The 18,697-nt window shown below is 39.8% G+C and overlaps 1 protein-coding gene across 1 annotated transcript; it reads left to right on the forward strand.

Annotated features, from left to right (window-relative positions):
* Positions 1-11,085: 11,085 nt before the first annotated feature.
* Positions 11,086-11,511, forward strand: LOC138894048 (uncharacterized). Its single transcript, XM_070178722.1, has one exon. It carries the CDS (start codon positions 11,086-11,088, stop codon positions 11,509-11,511), a length of 426 nt encoding a protein of 141 aa, XP_070034823.1.
* The last annotated feature ends 7,186 nt before the right edge of the window (positions 11,512-18,697 follow it).

Genomic DNA, 18,697 nt, shown 5'->3' on the forward strand with positions numbered 1-18,697 from the left:
CATTTGAGAGTCACATGAATATTCCAACATACATATACACATAGGTCCAAAACATATACTATGGCTTTCCAAATATGTCATATAATGACAATATAACCAAGGTAGACTTCTAGAATAATCAGGACTTAATCATAAGGAGCATAACACATAGGAGTCTTTTACAGGAAAACAACTAAGTATGAAGGTTCATGGCAGGCATGGTCATAAACTAATTCTAAGGAAACTAGCAATTAGGAATCCATACATGAATGACTTGGCATGGGAATATAAGGAAGACATGCTCGAAACTGGTCTTGTAGTGAAATAAAAGTTTCCTATTATGAAAGTTTAAAGTAAACGAACTGGTGGACATGGTTCAATGGGTGTGACAAATAGTTAGCAGGTATTCACTTAGTTTCCAAATATGAGAGACTTAACATATTCGAGATTCTTGGCAAATATCAATCTTCACAAGAAGATCTTAAAAATCTAAAGCAAGGCATGGATATGAACTTAGAAAATACAAACTTCAAGGCTGACATAAGCATGACAAATCAGGCAAAACCTAAGAAGGTCAGAAATTATTCTAATCAAATGCACATGGCGAGGACAACCCACTCATGTTGAAGCCCACCCTAAAGTTTCGGACTTGAGCAAATTTGATACGAAAGAACATGAAACTGCAGAACAACATTAGAAAAAATAAGACTATAGTAGAGCATACAACGATAGAATAATATTTGAGTTCAGATTGTAGGGGAGACTAAATCATGCTTGTTCGTAAGAGTTCAAACAATATTGGCACACAGAACACACACTTAAGTAGAAAGGAAAATAAATATTTTAAGAGTCTAGACACTAACCAATTGCAAATTAAGAGTACAATAGAACAAGTGAGTGAAAGAGAGTTGTGATCGAAAGTCCGTATTAGGAGAATTGGGGGGGGGGGGGGTTATATAGTGAAATATTGGTAACCACATAAGGAAAGAAGCCAATCACACCAAAAATAAGGAAAACATGTCGCATGCAACCCAATTTCATATCGGATTAGGGCTAAATTATACACAAAAAATCAATTGAGAAATACCAACGAACTGGACTATTAGGGGAGTGAAGAATTCTCCCTAAACTTATCAAGACACCATTCTGTATAGAATCAAGAGTCGAAATCGCGTTTGAATCTTCACGCCAATGCTTGCCATGTTCAGGCAAGTATCATTAGACTTCTCGTATAAGAACTTTCCATAAACAGACAAGTAACATAGAGTAAGGAACCTATAATACGATAGTATCATACGGTAATCACAAATCGGCTCCAATCTATCAAAGAAAAAAAGTTTTTCCATGTCGGCTATGATTTTGGAGGTGAGGGGAAGAGAGTTCGAGGGCGGTTGAACGGAAAAATGTGGATTAGGGTTTGGGGTATGAGGATATAAAGAGACGGAAGGTCTATTGTGGATCGTTGATCTTAAGAGATCAACGGTTGAGATTTTAAGTGTGAAAGCGGGCGGGGGATAGTTCAACCGACCGCGTATTTGGGCTTAGGGGTCGTTTGGCTTTGGGTATGGGTGATTGGGCCTGAGATTTGGGCCAAATTTGTTCCAAAATTTGGACCTATATTAGGCCAAGATTTGAAAACACGAAAATTATTTAAAAATAAAATAAAATAAAATTGTTATAAAGTTATTAAAAACTGTTGTTTTGAAATTAACAGTTTTAAAATCATAGACTATAATTGTAAAAATATAAAAATGTTATTTTGACCTACATATCACAATAAATATAACTATTTAAAAATATTGGCTATTATTAGAAATGATATGAAAATGCAAATATAATATATAAAATGGTGTAAAATATAATAAAATATGCATTTAGATGTAAATAATTAATTTAGACAATTAATCACTTAGAAATAATTTTAAGGGAGTAATTAATAAATATTTACTAATTAAAATATCAAAATCAATCTAAAAAGCTTTAAAAAATGAAATAAAAGTATTTGTATGAAACTTTCGTAATAATAATTTGACAACAGTATGAACGATCGATATTAAAATATGTCATGGGGGTAGTAATGAAAGGAAATATTCTGCAAATAATATTTAAAAAATATATAGAAAAATATTATAAAATATACGGGCTAAGTGGAAAACATGAGGGCAAAATTGAGTATCAACATGTATTCTACGTCAGGTCGGATTTGTCTACCCAACACAGTTATTGTGGAGGGGTATGTTATTGGTTGGAGTGCATCTTATTCGTGTTCTGATGTGTTCCATGTGTTACTCTTCTATGTCGTGATGAGTTGTGAGATTCTCGACTATTTATACACATAATGCGGTTTTGTTTGGGCTTTGTGACTAAATTCGAGTGAGTTGGCTCCTGGTGTGTTGAATGGTTGATTGCGCCTTGGTTATGGTCTTCCTGTTTGTGGTATATAGTGATATTCGTTTCTCCATGGTTAGGTTCATGCGTTTCGCTTGTTTGTTGATTGGTACGCATATGGTTGTTGATTGTGCAAATCATGGATCGAGGAATTCCAGATGGACCAGTGTTTGGATTGGATCATGCGTCGCAACGAATTTATGTCGGGATATGATCCTTGTGCTTATTTAATGTGTTTTGTTTCTCCTTTGTGTGACAGGTTCATAGCATTGCGCCTTCTGTTTCCATCATTGGGTATATTTGAGTTATTGTTCTTTGTTGCATGGATTGCATGGTTTGTGGCACTAGGTGGCATTGGTGTGATAGGTTGGTTGAGTAGCTTGTACTGGTTGAGGTGAGGTTGTTGGACCTGAAATGAGTGTCATTAGATTTGATTAAGGATTGTTAGGAAGAATAGTATCACTAGTCAACTATGATTTTTGTTTATGGTTCTTGTCAGGCAAGAGAGCTCCATGACTTGTTGATGTGATGGTGGTTATGAGTTTCTGCATATTCCATTCATCATTGGCAGTGTACGATGATTTGGAACAAGGTTTTTTTTATAGGAGGTTAGATATCGATACCAGGTTTGCTATTTGAGCAGCTATGGTGGTCGGAAGCTATTGCTATATGTATCTGAGTTAAGTGAAATATCATGTGATTATACTAGGGATATAGTTACGACTTGATACAGCTTGATTCAGACTTATACATCATATAGATGCGAGAATCGGGTCTTATAATGAATTTTGAAAGTTGGAGATCGGGTTGTGAGCCAGTGTTAAAGTTAAGATCTTCGGTTATATTGTGTTGTTAGACTTATATGGATTGGAAAGACATGAGATAACCCATGGGCATTGTCATGGCGAACTTATACAGTGATTTGATGGCTTTGTGAAGACTATTGGCATGTTTGAGGACGAACATATGTTTAAGTAGGGGAAAATGTAATGACCCGACCGGTCATTTTTAGCTTTAGCATTCCATTCGGTGATTTGAGACTTTGAGTAGCTTCATATGATGTATTATGACTTGAGTAGATGGTCGGTTTTGGTTTTCGAGTTGTTAGGGATTGATTTGGAAGAGTGAGTCTTGATTTGGAAGCTTTAAGTTGGAAGAGTTGACTAAGATTTGACTTTTGAGTAAATGAACTCGGAATCAGGTTTTGATTATTCCGATAGGTTCGTATGATGATTTTAGACTTGTACGCATGTTTGGATTTGGTTTTGGAGGTTCCTAGAAGAATTAGACACTATTTGTCGAAAGCTGGCAATTTGAAGAACTTAAGAGTTCTTAAGTTGTACCAAGAGTTGACTCTGATGTTATTGGACTCTAATTGGTGTTCCTAGACTTTGGATAGGTCTATATAGTTGAATTGAGCTTGTGTGCAAAGTTTGTAAGTAATCTGAAGTGTTTAAGTATGATGCAGACACTCTTTTAAATGAATAAAGATTTGACAACTTAAGAGAAATTCTATTCGGAGCCTCGATTCTTTGTTATGATGTTCATGTGTGTATTTTGAGGCTTTGGATAAGTTTGAATAATGTATTTTTACTTGTTGGTATGACTGGATTGGGTCTCGAGGGTCTCAAGTGTGTTTTGGATCATTGGTTGAGAAACTAGTTAAGTATTTGGAGTTTGACCATGATTAGTATCGGGTCAGAGCAACCTTTTCGGTGTTTTGAGTGTGCAAGCAGGTTTGTAACGTATTTTATGATTGAAATACATATATGGTTTGTGTTCGGGAGGTTCGGAATGAGTTTTGGGGTGCTAAAACGATGATTTTCTTATTGCTGGTGTAAATAATTACAAAAATGTTATTTATGTCCATGAAATTTTCAGACTTTCTTTAAGATTTCAAAACATCATATCTCCCTCGTTTTAAGGCAAAATTAGGTGATTCAAAAGGCTGTCATGAGTGTAATCTCGCAAGGATCATGTTGGGCTTATCAAATATGAGTTTTGGGATTATCTAGGATCTGATTCGGGTTGGGAAACTGCTGCATTTTACTTCTTTCAAAATTTAGTTACTTTTTCTTACAAGGTTTTAGAGCTCGGTTTTGGGGTGATGTTGGGGAGAATTTTCACTTCTTAGACTGGGATAAGTATTTTATGATTCCAACCTCGATTTTAGTCGTTGATTTATGATTTGAATTGGAGAAATTGAGTACTTTAGTAAATAATTTTGTAAAACATAAATTGATGATTTGAAGGCCGATTTGAGGTTGGAATTAGATAATTTTGGTATGGTTGGACTTATATCGAAATAGGTGTTCGGAATTTGTGAGTTTTTTGTGGTTCCTGGGTGCCGGGCCGGGGTTGACTTTTTGATTTTAGTTAAAGTTTTTAACTTCACTAATCAGAATTGGTTTCTCTTGCATTGTTTGATAGTATTATGACATTTTGCATTAGATTTGAGCCGAGCGGAGGTAAACTTTAAAGGAAAAGCTATTTTTGAGTGATGAATTGGCCTAATTGAGGTAAGTATCTTGCCTTACTTTGTATAGGTGAAACTTTTCCATAGGATTTGGTCTGATTGCACTATTTGAATTGTGTAAAAGTCGTGTATATAAGGTGACGAGGGTGAACATTGGCTTATATATGGTATTTGATCGGTTTAGACTCTTAGGTTATTTATATATATTTAATTAAAATTGTTATTTCATGGAATATATTTCATTGTTAAGTTTATTCCATCCGTTTCATTGTGTTATCGTTAAAATTCTTGAACACATTGTTGTTGAGCCGTGGGCGATGTGTGGCTTCGATCGGATTAGACCGAAGGCTATTAATATGCCTTTATGTGATAGTGAACTTTATTTCAAACATGTTGAAATCACTTTATGACTACTTGGTCATACTCATTATATTTATTTAGCCGTATTCATACTTTATATAATTGAATACCCCTCCGCTATTAAGATTATTTGCAATGCCCTTGTGCACTATTATCGGAAGTTGTGAGATTATATCTCGATGTGACTTGGTATCACTGTTGTGATATTGTGGCACTTGGTGTTGTTATTTTGTGGTATCATGGCACTTGTTGACATATTGAGCGGATTGATTGGGGGTGTCAGCACGAGATTTTGCGGTGTGATTGTGTCTATTATTATGCGCGTGGGGTGAAATAAGGGTGGCATTATCTCGGGCTTCCCACATGGCAAAATAAGGGTGGCTATATACGCATGTGGCAAAATAAAAGTGTCATATCATATTTATGTGCACATGCGGTGTACTAAGGTTGGCTATATGGGGATGTTATATGATGGCCTAGGGGCATGTTGTTGATGTAAGATGAGTATCCAAGTTGTTGTTTTTGACTTCCTTGTGTATGTCATGTATCTTACATGATTTATTGTGTTATTCCTAATGTGCTACATGGTGTCTCTGATATTACTTGATGATTTGAGTTGTGATAGTACACTTGCTCATGCATACACCGTAACATGTCATGTATACCAGTCCAGGAGTATGAAACTTGATGTTCATATCTCATGTACATGTATTCTTGTATATCTTCTTTCTCTGCGATACGATTTGGACATGTAGCGTGTGACCACGCTAGGTGGTTGTGATATTGGCAAGTGAATTATACATGCAACACGTGAGTAGTTGTCCATGGGGTTGTGACTTATATTATGGCACGAGATCTTTGTCATGCGAGGGTGATTGATAATGAGGGCTCGAGGTGCCATGTGTATAAGATTCGTGATTTGTGACTTGAGAATTTTGGCTATGAGGTGTGGTGCCTCAGGGTGACTCCTATTGTAAATCCTGTGTCTGAACAGTTTGGTGGTTAGAATTGTCATTGTTTTTCCTTAATCGCTCCCATTTATATTTTATTTGTGCCTTGATTATTTTGTTGTTTCGTCACATGATTACTCTTTGTTTTCATTTATTTATTTTATTTTCTGTTGTTAGATTTATATTAATATTTTGCACAGGTTATTTGATTAGTGAGTGTCTTGACTTGAACCTCGTCACTACTACACCGAGGTTAGCCTTGATACTTACTAAGTACCCTTGTGGTGTACTCATAATACGCTTCTGCACATTTTGTGCAGATCCAGGTACTTCATATCATGTTGCTTTTGAGGGATGTGCTTGTGCGGTTGGAGACTTCATAACAATAGCTTAAGCTATTGTTTAAATTGTGATCCAAAATAATATTATATTTTAGAATATCTTCTGTCCTCTCCATAGAGCTTATGACTCTATATTACCGGGTTTTGGGATTGTGAAAGTTGTATTATGATATTGGCTATGTTTTGGGCCATTTTTCTTAGTTTTATTTAATATTAAATTGTTATTTCCTGTCTGAGGTTGTTGTGTGATAGGCTTACCTAGTCGTAGAGACTAGGTGCCATCACGATCCATAAGGTGGGATTTCGGGATCGTGATTCGAATGCGCTCAATCCTCTTAGCAATCTCAACTACATGAGTGAAAGAAGTCTCAGTCTCGACCTCTCTAGCCATTTGAAGTCTAATACTATAGGTGTGCCCCTCTATGAATATCCGCAAATCTTGTCTGATACGGGGTGACTGTTATACCACCCTGCAGAAGATGCTCAAACTAGATGCGTAGCTCATCTCTCTAAGTGAGTGGGATGTACTTCCCCAAGAACAATTATGAAAGCTGGGCCCAAGTAAGAGGAGATGATCCTACTGGCCTACCCATCTCATAAGTGTGCCACCACCTCTTGGATGAACCGTGCATATGAAAGATAGGGAAATCAGCTCTGTTGGACTCAACAAGTCCCAAATTGTGCAAAATATCATGGCATTGATCCAAGAACTCCTGAGAATCTTCTGAAGGAGCACCACTAAAGTGAGGAGGAAATAACTTTAGGAACTTCACAATCCTCTTCATCTCATCAGCTGACATCACGGGTCTAACCTCCGGCTATGCTGCAACCATAAGTTGAACGCCCTAACTGGTAACGCTCTTGGGTTCTGATATCCCTGATCCATCAGCTCCGGAGTACGAGTAGTTAATTCAGAGCTCTTCCCCCGGCCTGAGAAGCGGTTGGTGCCATAGGATGCACACATGCATGATCCATCTCCATAACGCCAACCATACAGACCAAGGTATCATGACGCATTGTAGTAGCAATAAATCCCTTTGGAAAGTGTGTTAGCACCCCTCGCTCATCCTGAACTGGAATCTCATCATTTGAGGCTCAAATGGCGCTGCTCTAGCACGATCATGAGTAGCTGTAGGTGCTGCTGCACATGCCCTGGGTTGGTTTTATGACACAACTCCCATAGGAACCGCGACAATGCCTAACACTACTTGCCAGGCAAGCCAACAGTCACATACTAACTAAACTTTGACTAAACATGGTTTGATAAAATTAATAGCAAAAATATCATAATTCTTTCATAAAAACAATAACAAAACTACTATAACCATCCCCAAAATCTGGTGTCAACGAGTACATGAGTACTACTGAGTATTAAAATATAAACCAAATCCGTAGTACAACTGTCTGAACAATAGAACAGAAATAAGAAAAATAAGGGAAAAAGATTCAATGTCTACGGACATCATAGCATCTACTTCGAAGTTTCCAAATACTGGCACCAACATGGATCTAGAAATCACCACGTCCAAATGTACCTGGATCTGCACACAAAGTACAGAGTGTAGTATGAGTACAACCAAACCCATGTACTCAATAAGTAACCAAACTAACCTTGGGCTAAGAGCAGTGACGAGCTAAGAAGAAGACAGTCAAAACCAATATAAATGACAACACGGATATAATGATGACAATAGCAATAAGTAACTCAAAGTAGTTATCAAAATCTACTCGTTCATATATCATACGAATTTAGACATGCTTTCAAGTATAACAAGTAGAGCACAACACTGATAAGAACATGTCAGTTACAACTAGCATGAGGAATAATACATCTCTATGCCTACATGTCAAGTATGCATGTCAATTGAATGATTTCATGGTGATAACCCTAGATACTCTCACTCTCAACATACCTAAGCTGTCTAACGCAAATACCCACCTCATCACACACACAACCACTCAGCATTATACGAGTTCCTAGCATCAATGCCCCTGTTACGTTTCACATTTTCGTACGTTAAAGTTTCGTCGTCAGCTAATCGACGTAGACTCGGGGATGAGATTTAACTTGAGTTTATAAGCATTCATGCTATTTATAACAGGTGATAAGTAAGTGTCGTAAAGGTTAAAGGGTAAGCGAATCAAAGAGAATGAATTTCGTAGAAGGTTGTTGATTTAGGATAAAATACGGTCCGAACTATAATACCCGGTATTTATGGACTAATGCCATACAAGGTACCCCATAACCACGATAGTAGGGTACATAAATTGTATTAAAAGTGAGTAGTATTTTAAGTAATTTGAGATAATTCTTAATTATGTAGATTATTGGTTAATGGGAGAATTAGCAAGTTAATTAAAATTAGTAGGTAATTAATTAACAATCTTTGGATAATTAAAGAACCCCAATGGGGCAGCACCCCCTCCCATGTAATGACTCTTACAAGAGAGTGAAAGGTGACACATTTAAGGGTGTTATGTGACACCAAGTATAAGACCCCTCCAAATTCAAGAGAGGTGCATATAATAATAGTAATGAAGCTTCCATTGCTTGAACGAGATTAGCTACTGAAGTGTTATTTTCTTGAAAGCACAATCTTATATCTCCAAATAGCAATATCTAAGAGAAGCATTTGAAATGGTTCAGTAGATTTACATGTTTACTGTTTACATTACGAAGCCCTCTAATTTATCTCAAGTAATCACGTACCTAGGTATGAAATATAAGAACGACCAGTGAAAATCTAGTTGATCACACATAAGTAACGTGAGATTTCATAGCATCTTAAACAATTCAACAATAATATCATACGAAATTTTTCCTACTCCAATCTTGCCGTCACGTGTTTTGTCACAATTAACGTGTGTTAGAGGGATTGTCAAGAGAATCGACTCTGGTATGTTAAGGCTATCCCTTCTTTCTTTTTGGCATGACACACACGATACAAACGAAACGAGCAAATTCACAACTTCCATAAATGACTCTATTCATAGAAGTATTAGAGGTGCCTATGTTCTTGAATTCCCATGTAACTTATTATTACATATTCTGTTCACCGGTCTCAGAAAAATACGTAGTTGATAAAGTTTATCCAAAAGGTATATTTATCTTATTAACCTATTTTTATGCATTTCATTCATTTATACATGTACATTGACCCATGACCAGATGGCGTTATATACGCGTATATATATGTATATGGGATATGGGAAAAGGTTACGGCGTTATATACGCAGTACCACCTGATCAGCTGGTATATGTTGATGATTTTACTCACAGTGGACGAGATGATATGATGGGATGCCCTCAGAGGCTTGATGATGTTATGTACACCTATATCTATGCATGACACGACATTTATGCGCACGTGCATGACATTATAAATATTTCAGGATTTACAAAGTGATTTAGTTTTATAGGCGGAATTCTTTATTCCATGTTTCATCTATGTCTGATATGTACTAATTTTTATGCCTTACATACTCAATACATTATTCTACTGATGCCCTATTTCCCGGGGCTTGCATTTCATGCCCGCAGGTGTAGGTAGACAAGCTGACGGTCCCCCTCCTTAGGATCCTTGATCAGCGAGAGTTGGTGTGCTCCATTTGATCCAGAGCTGCTTTTGGTCTGGGTACGATATGTTTGTATATATATATGGGTATGATGGGGGCCAGTCCCATCCTTGTACAGTTGTATATTCTAATAGAGGTCTGTAGACAGTAATGTATAGTTGGTTAGTATGTGGCTTTGTCGGCTTCTAGTTTTGGATATATAGCTGTCTATAGAAGCCTTGTCAGCTCGCCCTACGTATTCCGAACGTATATGTATATATGTCTTTTGGACAGATTTTCCTCATGCATGTTATTCTCGTAATTCAGTAGATATTATTCATGTTGATATATTAGTCGCATGCTTAAGGGTGTTCGACAGGTAGGACTCAGGCACCTGTCGCGGCCCATCGGTTTGAGTCGTGACAAAAGTGGTATCAGAGCAGTTTTGTCCTAGGGTTGTCTACAGACCGTGTCTAGTAGAGTCTTGTTTATAGGTGTGTTATGCACCACACTTATAGATAGGAGTCTAAAGGACATATAGGATGTTGTCCTCTCTTTTTATCTTAGATCGTGCGATATAGGAATTCATGTTCCTAACAATATGTTACGTTTTCAGTGATGCCTACGAAGACCACAGCCGCCAGAAGGGCAAGTCCGTGGTTGGTGAGACTACTAGTCGAGCGCCATGAGTTACCAGGGCTCAGGGAGAGTCTCATAGTGAGATTCCATCTCAGACTTCAGATACCTCGCCTTCTCCAGAAGAGCTCCAAGGGGCACCAGCTCCAGCGCCCGCCCCTGTACGTCCAGCTCCTCAGCCAGATGCACCGAGTCAGGAGATGAGAGATGCTATTCAGCTATTAACTCGATTAGTAGCCGCACAAGCTTGACGTCAAGAGGTAGGTATTGGTCATGTAGATAGGTCCGTCAGTGCGAGGGTTCGTGATTGCATTAATTTGGACCCTCCGGTATTCACTGGAGCAGATCCAAATGAGGACCCTCAGGTATTTATCGATAGGATGCAGAGAATTTGAGGGTAATGAAGGCTACTGCGACTGAGTCAGTTGAGCTAGCTTCCTATAGACATCAAGATGCTGCAGTTAATTGGTACGAGTCTTGGGAATTGTCCAGAGGTAAGGATGCCCCTCCAACAGTATGGCAGGAGTTTACAAAAGCTTTTCTTCATCATTATCGGCCACCAGAGCTTAGACGGGCCAGAGTTGATATATTCTTGACCCTTCGACAAGGTAACATGAGTGTTCGGGAGTACAGTCTTCAGCTTGATTTGTTGGCTAGGTATGCTCCCACAGTTGTATCTAAGATGGAGGATCGGGTTCACCGGTTCGTGATGGGGTTAGAGCCGCACTTGCTTAACAATTGTATGTCGGTCTCACTTCATCCAGAAATGGATATTTCTCCTATTCAGGCATACACTCAGGGTGTAGAGGAGCGCAAGCAGAAGTAGAGGGCCGATCGTGAGCATGATAGGGCCCAGAATAAGAGAACGAGGTCTTCGGGTCCTTCTAGTGAGTTTTGGGGTGGTTAGAGACAACATTACTCGAGGTATCCAGCCCAGCCATCGGCTAGCGCACCCCCTCAGTTTGGCGGTAAGAGATTTGATCGTTCCACATATTTAGGGCCAGGTCAAAATTCTAGGGCCTCAAGTTCTCAGTATAGAGGCGAGTCAAGTCAGATGAGGCCGCCCTTGCCGTGATGTGCTTAGTGTGGTAAGCAGCATGTCGGGCAATGCCGTATGGGGTTGGGTGTTTGTTATACATGGGGTTATCTTGGCCACGTTTTGAGGGATTGTCCGACGAGAGGTGATGCAAGCATAGCTTTGTCTGCAGGATCTGTAGCTGGTTCGTCATCATTAGTACACCGACCTGGGTAAGGTTCACAAGCACCAATGGGTCGTGGTAGAGGCAGAGGCGGAGCATCTAGCTCGAGCGGTCCTCAAAACCATATTTATGCATTAGTAGGATGACATGATCAAGAATCATCACCCGATGTTATTACAGGTATACTATCAGTCTCCTCATACGATGTATATGCACTGATTGACCTAATACTCTTGGGTTTTGACGGCCTGCATAGCCTGGTTGAGTTAGAGGGGTTCAGTCCTGACGGTTTGGTTTTGTGGCTGAGGGTATGAAACCTCAAATTACGTGTTGTGTGATTAGTAATGAGGTGACACACATGCTAGATGACGGGCGTGTGGGCGTGCACCCTGTGAATTGTGATTCCATTGTTTCCATGGCACTGTATAGTGGCCCTATTTTCGTTGATATTTGTGTTTTCACCATGTGATAAAGTAACTGAGCTGTCAATCATGCTAGATATCATGTTTAGACTTTATGCTGATATTGTTAGGACCCATAGAGGTCATTGCTTGCTGTCATCTCACTAATTTCATTGATATTTCGTACTCAGTCATATTTATATATTCATATCATATCTCAGTCTCAGTTGTTACTTATTGATTCATCATATCATTGTTCTGGGTCAGTTTTCATGACATTGTGAGCCCGTGGGTGAGACTGGAGAGATTGATGACTGAGTGAGGCTAAGAGCCTGATTATGAGTGACAGTTATGGGATCGGGCTGCACGTCACAGCGGTTATATTGATGATTATGATAGCGCTTGGGCTGCAGGAGTCCCTCCGGAGTCTATAACACACCCCTAGTGAGCGCGGATAATACTATTGAGGGATGGATTTCTCTAGACATGGATTTGTCCGAAGTACTTACTACCTGGAGATGGATTTCTCCACAGGGTTGGATTGCCCTTTTTCCTCGGTACTGGGTGACTTATAGTCAGTGTTGTATATGTTCCGGGATGGATTTCCCTGGGACGTATGAGCCATATACATTACCGAGTGGTTGAGCATGATGAGTGGAAAGTGAGAAGCAGTGAGATTGAGTACTCTGAGAGTGTAAGTACATGATTCATCTCTGAGATACATGGCATTGGCATGCACACATGATATACATGTATAGAGATGCATTTTTTCTCATGTTGTACGGTATCACGTCATTCATGACTTTTACACACATTGATATGTGAGCATAGAGAGGTATTTCACACTTGCCATCTGGAAAGGAAATGAAACATCTTACTTATTTTGGAAAGGATTTTTGGAAAAAATTACAGTTTTCAAACTATCTCATACTTTTTGACGATTTCGGTAAAGGATTAGGGTTTTCACTGTTATTCTTGAAAAGAGAAACTATTTTTGGGGGACGAGCATGGGCTCGGGAGGGTTATTGATTTCATGGTAGTTGTACCCAGTTCAGTATCCTTGGAAGATATCGGTATGGAATTCCACACGTGTGTTATCTTTTGTGAGCAAGTTAACTATTGCATGGTTTTGATGATGTTTCTACGAAGAGTTCTACTTACTACCCGGTAGAAGGTCGAATATGCGATTGTGGCTGATAATTTGGAATGTTCATGAAAAGTTTAACAAGAGACTACGAGAAATTTGGCAGGTTGACGATTCGAGATCATGGTAATTTAGAAGGAGGAATCTTGGTGGGTTCTACATTTATGTGATTGTAGTTTACAGCTATGTGGGGGAGCCCACCGTCTACGATTGGATCACGTGGTTGTCTGCTTGTGCAGTTTCTGGTTATCAGTGCATTTGTGGATTATTTATGACTAAGAAAAGAAAACTTTAGGGGTAATTCGAGCAAATAGTTTGATGAATGTGTGCTATATTTTGCCTTATTGATTCATGTGCAGGTTTTGGGAAGACTCAGAGTTTATGCTTCTTGTGGATGTGATGTACAAGGAAAAGAATTATTCTGTTTGCTTCTTTGGGAGTGTTCATGTGCTAACAGAGCATTGTAATTTAATTATATTCGGGACTAGGTCAGAGTGGGTGACTCTCAATAGTGGTTCTAATAGGTTCAAGGATGTAAGCGTTGTGTCTAAGGATTTTGGGTTTGTTGTGTGACTGAAGACCAGGATTTTGCAGAAGAGTGTGAAGAATGCTTGGGGAAGTTTCTATGTTATCATCGGGTATGTGGGGTAGTATTGAAGGAATAAGAGAAACAGCTTCAGATTCGCGGAATGTCTTGCAGAATGGATGTACAAGTTGGAGATGCTATTGCACGCTTGAGGAGGGTATGATATGGTTCATGGGAATTGAGACGATATGGTCTCGTGATTCGGGGTCACTCAGGATGAGTGATGAGTGTGTTCGTTATGTTTTTAAATGGAGCTATTATTATTTCTAAGGCAAGTCAAGAGTAAATTGAAAGAAGTTGGATTGGTTAGTAATGGTTGGAATCAGCATGATTGTGGCAATGATCAGTTCCTTCGGCGTGTTAAGTTATACAAGTGGTTTGTGGTTGTACGTGTGGGCTTGACAGCCACCATAATTTGATTGATTTGGGAGGTATTTGATTCAAATGGCCTTGTTATGTAAAAATGGATCCTGGAAGAGCTATGGCGGTTTAGACCACAACTTGAGGTTTCCATTTTCTATGGTTATGGGAATTCAGTTGCATGTTGCAATGAGTTAAGTAAAAGGTTTCTAGCCAATGGAGTGCTTATTCCACTAGTAGTTCAGGGTTATGATGAATTCTGGTACTCTCGCGTAGCGGCATGATAGGTGCAGTGAGCGTCATGGGAATATGAGGTTGAGGATCAAGGTTGAGGCTCGGTGTTGATAAGAATGTCTCGATCTCGGATGAGCAGGGAAGAATTCAGATGTTTCGAGTAAGCTGGCATTATCTTTAGTGTCACCTCAGAACGGTGTCCTGTGTTAGAGGGTGCAGACTTTGCTACTTGGTACGGAAGGTCGTGGGAGCGTATCCCACGGAAAAATTGTATAAGTGTGTCATGTTAGTCATTTGATTATTAGAGATTTAAATAAGGTATGGAGATTTTAGTACTATCTCCAATGGGAGAGGTTATGATTGGGAGGTTCTGTATTCCTTTAGTTATGGACTGTGTGAGTTTGTTCCAGATTCGATAGATGCTCTTATGTGTCATGAAAAGGGGTATTGTGGATCCTTGGAAGGTTATTAGCCCAGTATGGGATAAGCAAAATCGGCTTGAGGTCCTCTATTAGATTTACATTAGATCAGATGTGTTCATTCAGCATAGTACTACTTATGGAGGAGTCTTCGAGTGTTGGGTGTTATTCCTATCATCAGTTATTCTCTATAATACTCAATTATGCCATGTGGGTTGTGAGATGGCTTGATTATTCGCACGTGTGTTGTAGTCCTGTGTAGCTTGTCGTTATTACACCATAGTTGAGCTCGAGTTTTGTAGCGCATGGCGCTATCCGTCTCCATAGAGTTGTATTATGCACCTGGCGTACTTGTGTACGATATTCGGTCATTCCGTAGGTATGAGCATTATGGCTCGATGAGTATTTCCTTATTGATTGTTATGTGTGGATCGGGTGGCACGCCGCCATGAGTATGTTGTTTGGATCGGTTGCACACCGCAACGGTATCATGTATGGATCGGGTTGCATGCCGCAATAGTGAGATGTTGAATACGGTTCCCAGTACTTATTTTTGTGTATTTTTTTTCTCATTCTCTGAGAAAGGTTCATAGCATCTCTTCAGCCATTTTATTCATTATGCGGGCTGGGTAGTTCTTTTTCCATAGTTCGTTCTCCCTTATATGTCGTATTCGGGTTGTATCTTATTGGCGCATTGATGGAATTATACGAGATCTTGGTCAGTGTTTGAGGTGTCTTATTTCATTAGAAACTAGTACTGTATGAGACAAGGTTAATGGACCTAAAATCGGTACTATCAGATTTATGTAAGGTATATTAAAGAGGGAATGTCGCTATTCAGTTCAGAATGAGGTAACGGTTCTTGTCAAGCGAAGAAACTCCGCAAGTTATTGATTTGACAAATGGTTATGAGTTCCAGCGCATCTTTTTCATCGTTGCAGTATTGTGAGGGTTGAGACCGGGCTTATATGTGTCATGAGGTATACTACAGGCATCGGGTCTGCGAGTTTGCACCTGTTGTGCTTGGAGGAGGTTGCCTTGGGCAAATGAGTTATGCAGTGCATTGTGTGATGTCAGCATGGGTGCATGATCATGTGTGGGTTCAGCATGTAGAGATTGATACAGTGTTCGTATGTTAGAACTAGTTATTGTCGAGAAATTTGGAGGTTGGAATTTGGTCCTAAGGCTTGTTGGCTAAAATAGAAGGGAGGATCTTCGGTATGGCTCGAGCTAAGGTTCTCAACTGGGTTGTGGTGGCACAGGTAGGTGCACAAGGTGTTGAACAGTGACTTTGGGGCAAATCCGAAGCAGTTATTGGCACGTTCGAGGACGAACATATGTTTAAGTGGGGGAGGATGTAACGACCCGATCGGTCATTTTGAGCTCCAGCGCGTCGTCCGGCGGTTTGAGGCTTTGAGTAGCTTCACTTCTTGTTTTAGGACTTGTATGTATGGTCAAAATTGAATTTTGGGAAGTTCGAAGTTGTTTCGGATGAAAAATTCACAATTCGAAAGCTTTAAGTTGGAAGAGTTGACCAAGGTTTGACTTTTGAGTAAATGACTTCGGAATCGAGATTTGAAGGTTCCAATAGGTTCGTGTGATGATTTTGGACTGGGGCATATGTTTGGGTTGAGTATCGGGTGGTCCGGGAACATTTCGACGCTTATTATGTAATGTTGGAATTTTGAAAGTTTAAGAATCTCTTAAGTTTGATTTGAAGTGGACTTTGGTGTTATCGATGTGCGTTTGGGGTTCCAAACCTTGGAATAGGTTTGTATTGTGATTTGTGACTCGTGCGTAAAGTATGGCGTTGGTACGTTTGGATGGGTTGCCGGGGGCCTAGGGTTTGATTCGGATTGAAATCAGAGCGAGAATTTGGCCTTATGCAAATTTTGGTGGCAGCAGATCTGGTGTAACCGCACCTGTGAGGTTTTGGCCGAAAGTGCAGAGACGCAAAAGCGGCCAAAGGGATCATAGAAGAGGTTCTTGGCGAGAGGCGGTGGTTGTGCAAATGCGAGGGAATTTGCGCACCTGCGAGCTCGCAGGTGCGGGCTGTTGGTCGTAGAAGCGGAATAGGGGAAGGGAGCTATTTTTGCAGAAGCGGAGGGATGGGCGCAGGTGCGACTTCGCAGGAGCGAAAGCATACCCGCAGATGCGGAGGAGGGGAGGCCTTAAGGGAACCGCAAAATCAAAATTTTGGGCTGCACCTGCGGAACCGCAGATTCGGTTAATTGACCGCATGTGCGATGATCGCTGGGCAGAATGCCTTGTTAAGTACGGGGGTTTGGCTTATTTTCACCTCATTTCTTCCATGGCAGCCGGCTTTGGGGCGATTTTGGAGTGCCATTTTCATCGTCAATCATAAGGTAGGTGATTTATACAAGTTGTAAGTTAAGTATACGAAGTTGGGCTTGTAAATACATGAAACATTATGGAAATTTTGGGATTTTAATAGAAAACCCAAAAATTGATATTTTTGGATTTTGACCACGATTTTGGAAATTTAATTATTAATAAATCACATATTTGATTTCGTAACGTTATGGGTAAAGTTTATCCTCAAAAATTTTCAGAATCCGGGCACGTGGGCCCGGGTGTTGACTTATCGAGCGAAGTTGGGAACTTTTATAAATTGATTAATTATGATGTTGGATTATATTTTTATTGGTTTTCATGATTGTTTGACTAGTTTCGAATCGATGGGCATTGGTTTGAGGTGCTAGAGAGGCGTTGGAGCTGGTTATGGAACTTCGAAGCAAGGTAAGTCTCCTGTCTATCCCTGTGAGGGGGAATTTACCCCGTAGGTGTTGTTCTTGTTGTATGCTACATGTTGTGGGAGCTATGCACGTATGAGGTGACGAGTGTCCATGCGTATGCTAGAATTCCTGATTACGTCTGGGTAGACTTAGGTTCACGCCTTGCTTTAATCGTACTACTTGAGTTAACCTTGCATGTTTAATTCCTTTATTTCGCATTGTGACCTGAGACTAGGCTTGCGTAGAGTGATAGACTCGCTATTGTAGAGATTTGATGAGCAACTTGATTAGCCGTGAAATAATAGTGCTTCCCTTACGAATTTCTCTCGCGTTGTGCGTTTTCAGCGAAAAGCTTCTTGAAATATAGTAACTCACACGTACATTCGTGAGTGGGGTCAGAAACCAATTAAAGTATCATATTCATATGGGATCGGGTCGTTTGCCTCAGCAATATCATATTCTTATAGGATCGAGCTGTTCGCCTCGGTAGTATCATATTCTTATGAGATCGGGTTGTTCCCCTCGGCAGTATGATAGCACTACTCTTATGGGATAGGGTCGTTCGCCTCAGTAGTATAATAGATGCATCTATGGTTCGTGTTGTTTGACCCTCAGTAGTGTACACATTATTCTGGATTAGGCCTTTCGCCTCAGCAGCTTCATGAAATACTCTTATGAGATCGAGCCGTTCGGCTCGGCAGCGTCGTGCGTAGTATTTGACAAGAATCCATCGTATCCTTGAGTTTTCCTGATTTTAGTTGTGACGATCTAACTCGTGGGGATCATTTTACATATATACTTCGGTTGATGAGGTGACCAATAATTGAGAGCTTGTGTTTACTGTTCAGAGGAGGATCGTACCACATACCTATATCTGTTTACACTATTTATTTACCATGCCTCATACTTGTTT

This window comes from Nicotiana tomentosiformis, chromosome 6 (assembly GCF_000390325.3).
Source record: "Nicotiana tomentosiformis chromosome 6, ASM39032v3, whole genome shotgun sequence".
NCBI lineage: Eukaryota > Viridiplantae > Streptophyta > Magnoliopsida > Solanales > Solanaceae > Nicotiana > Nicotiana tomentosiformis.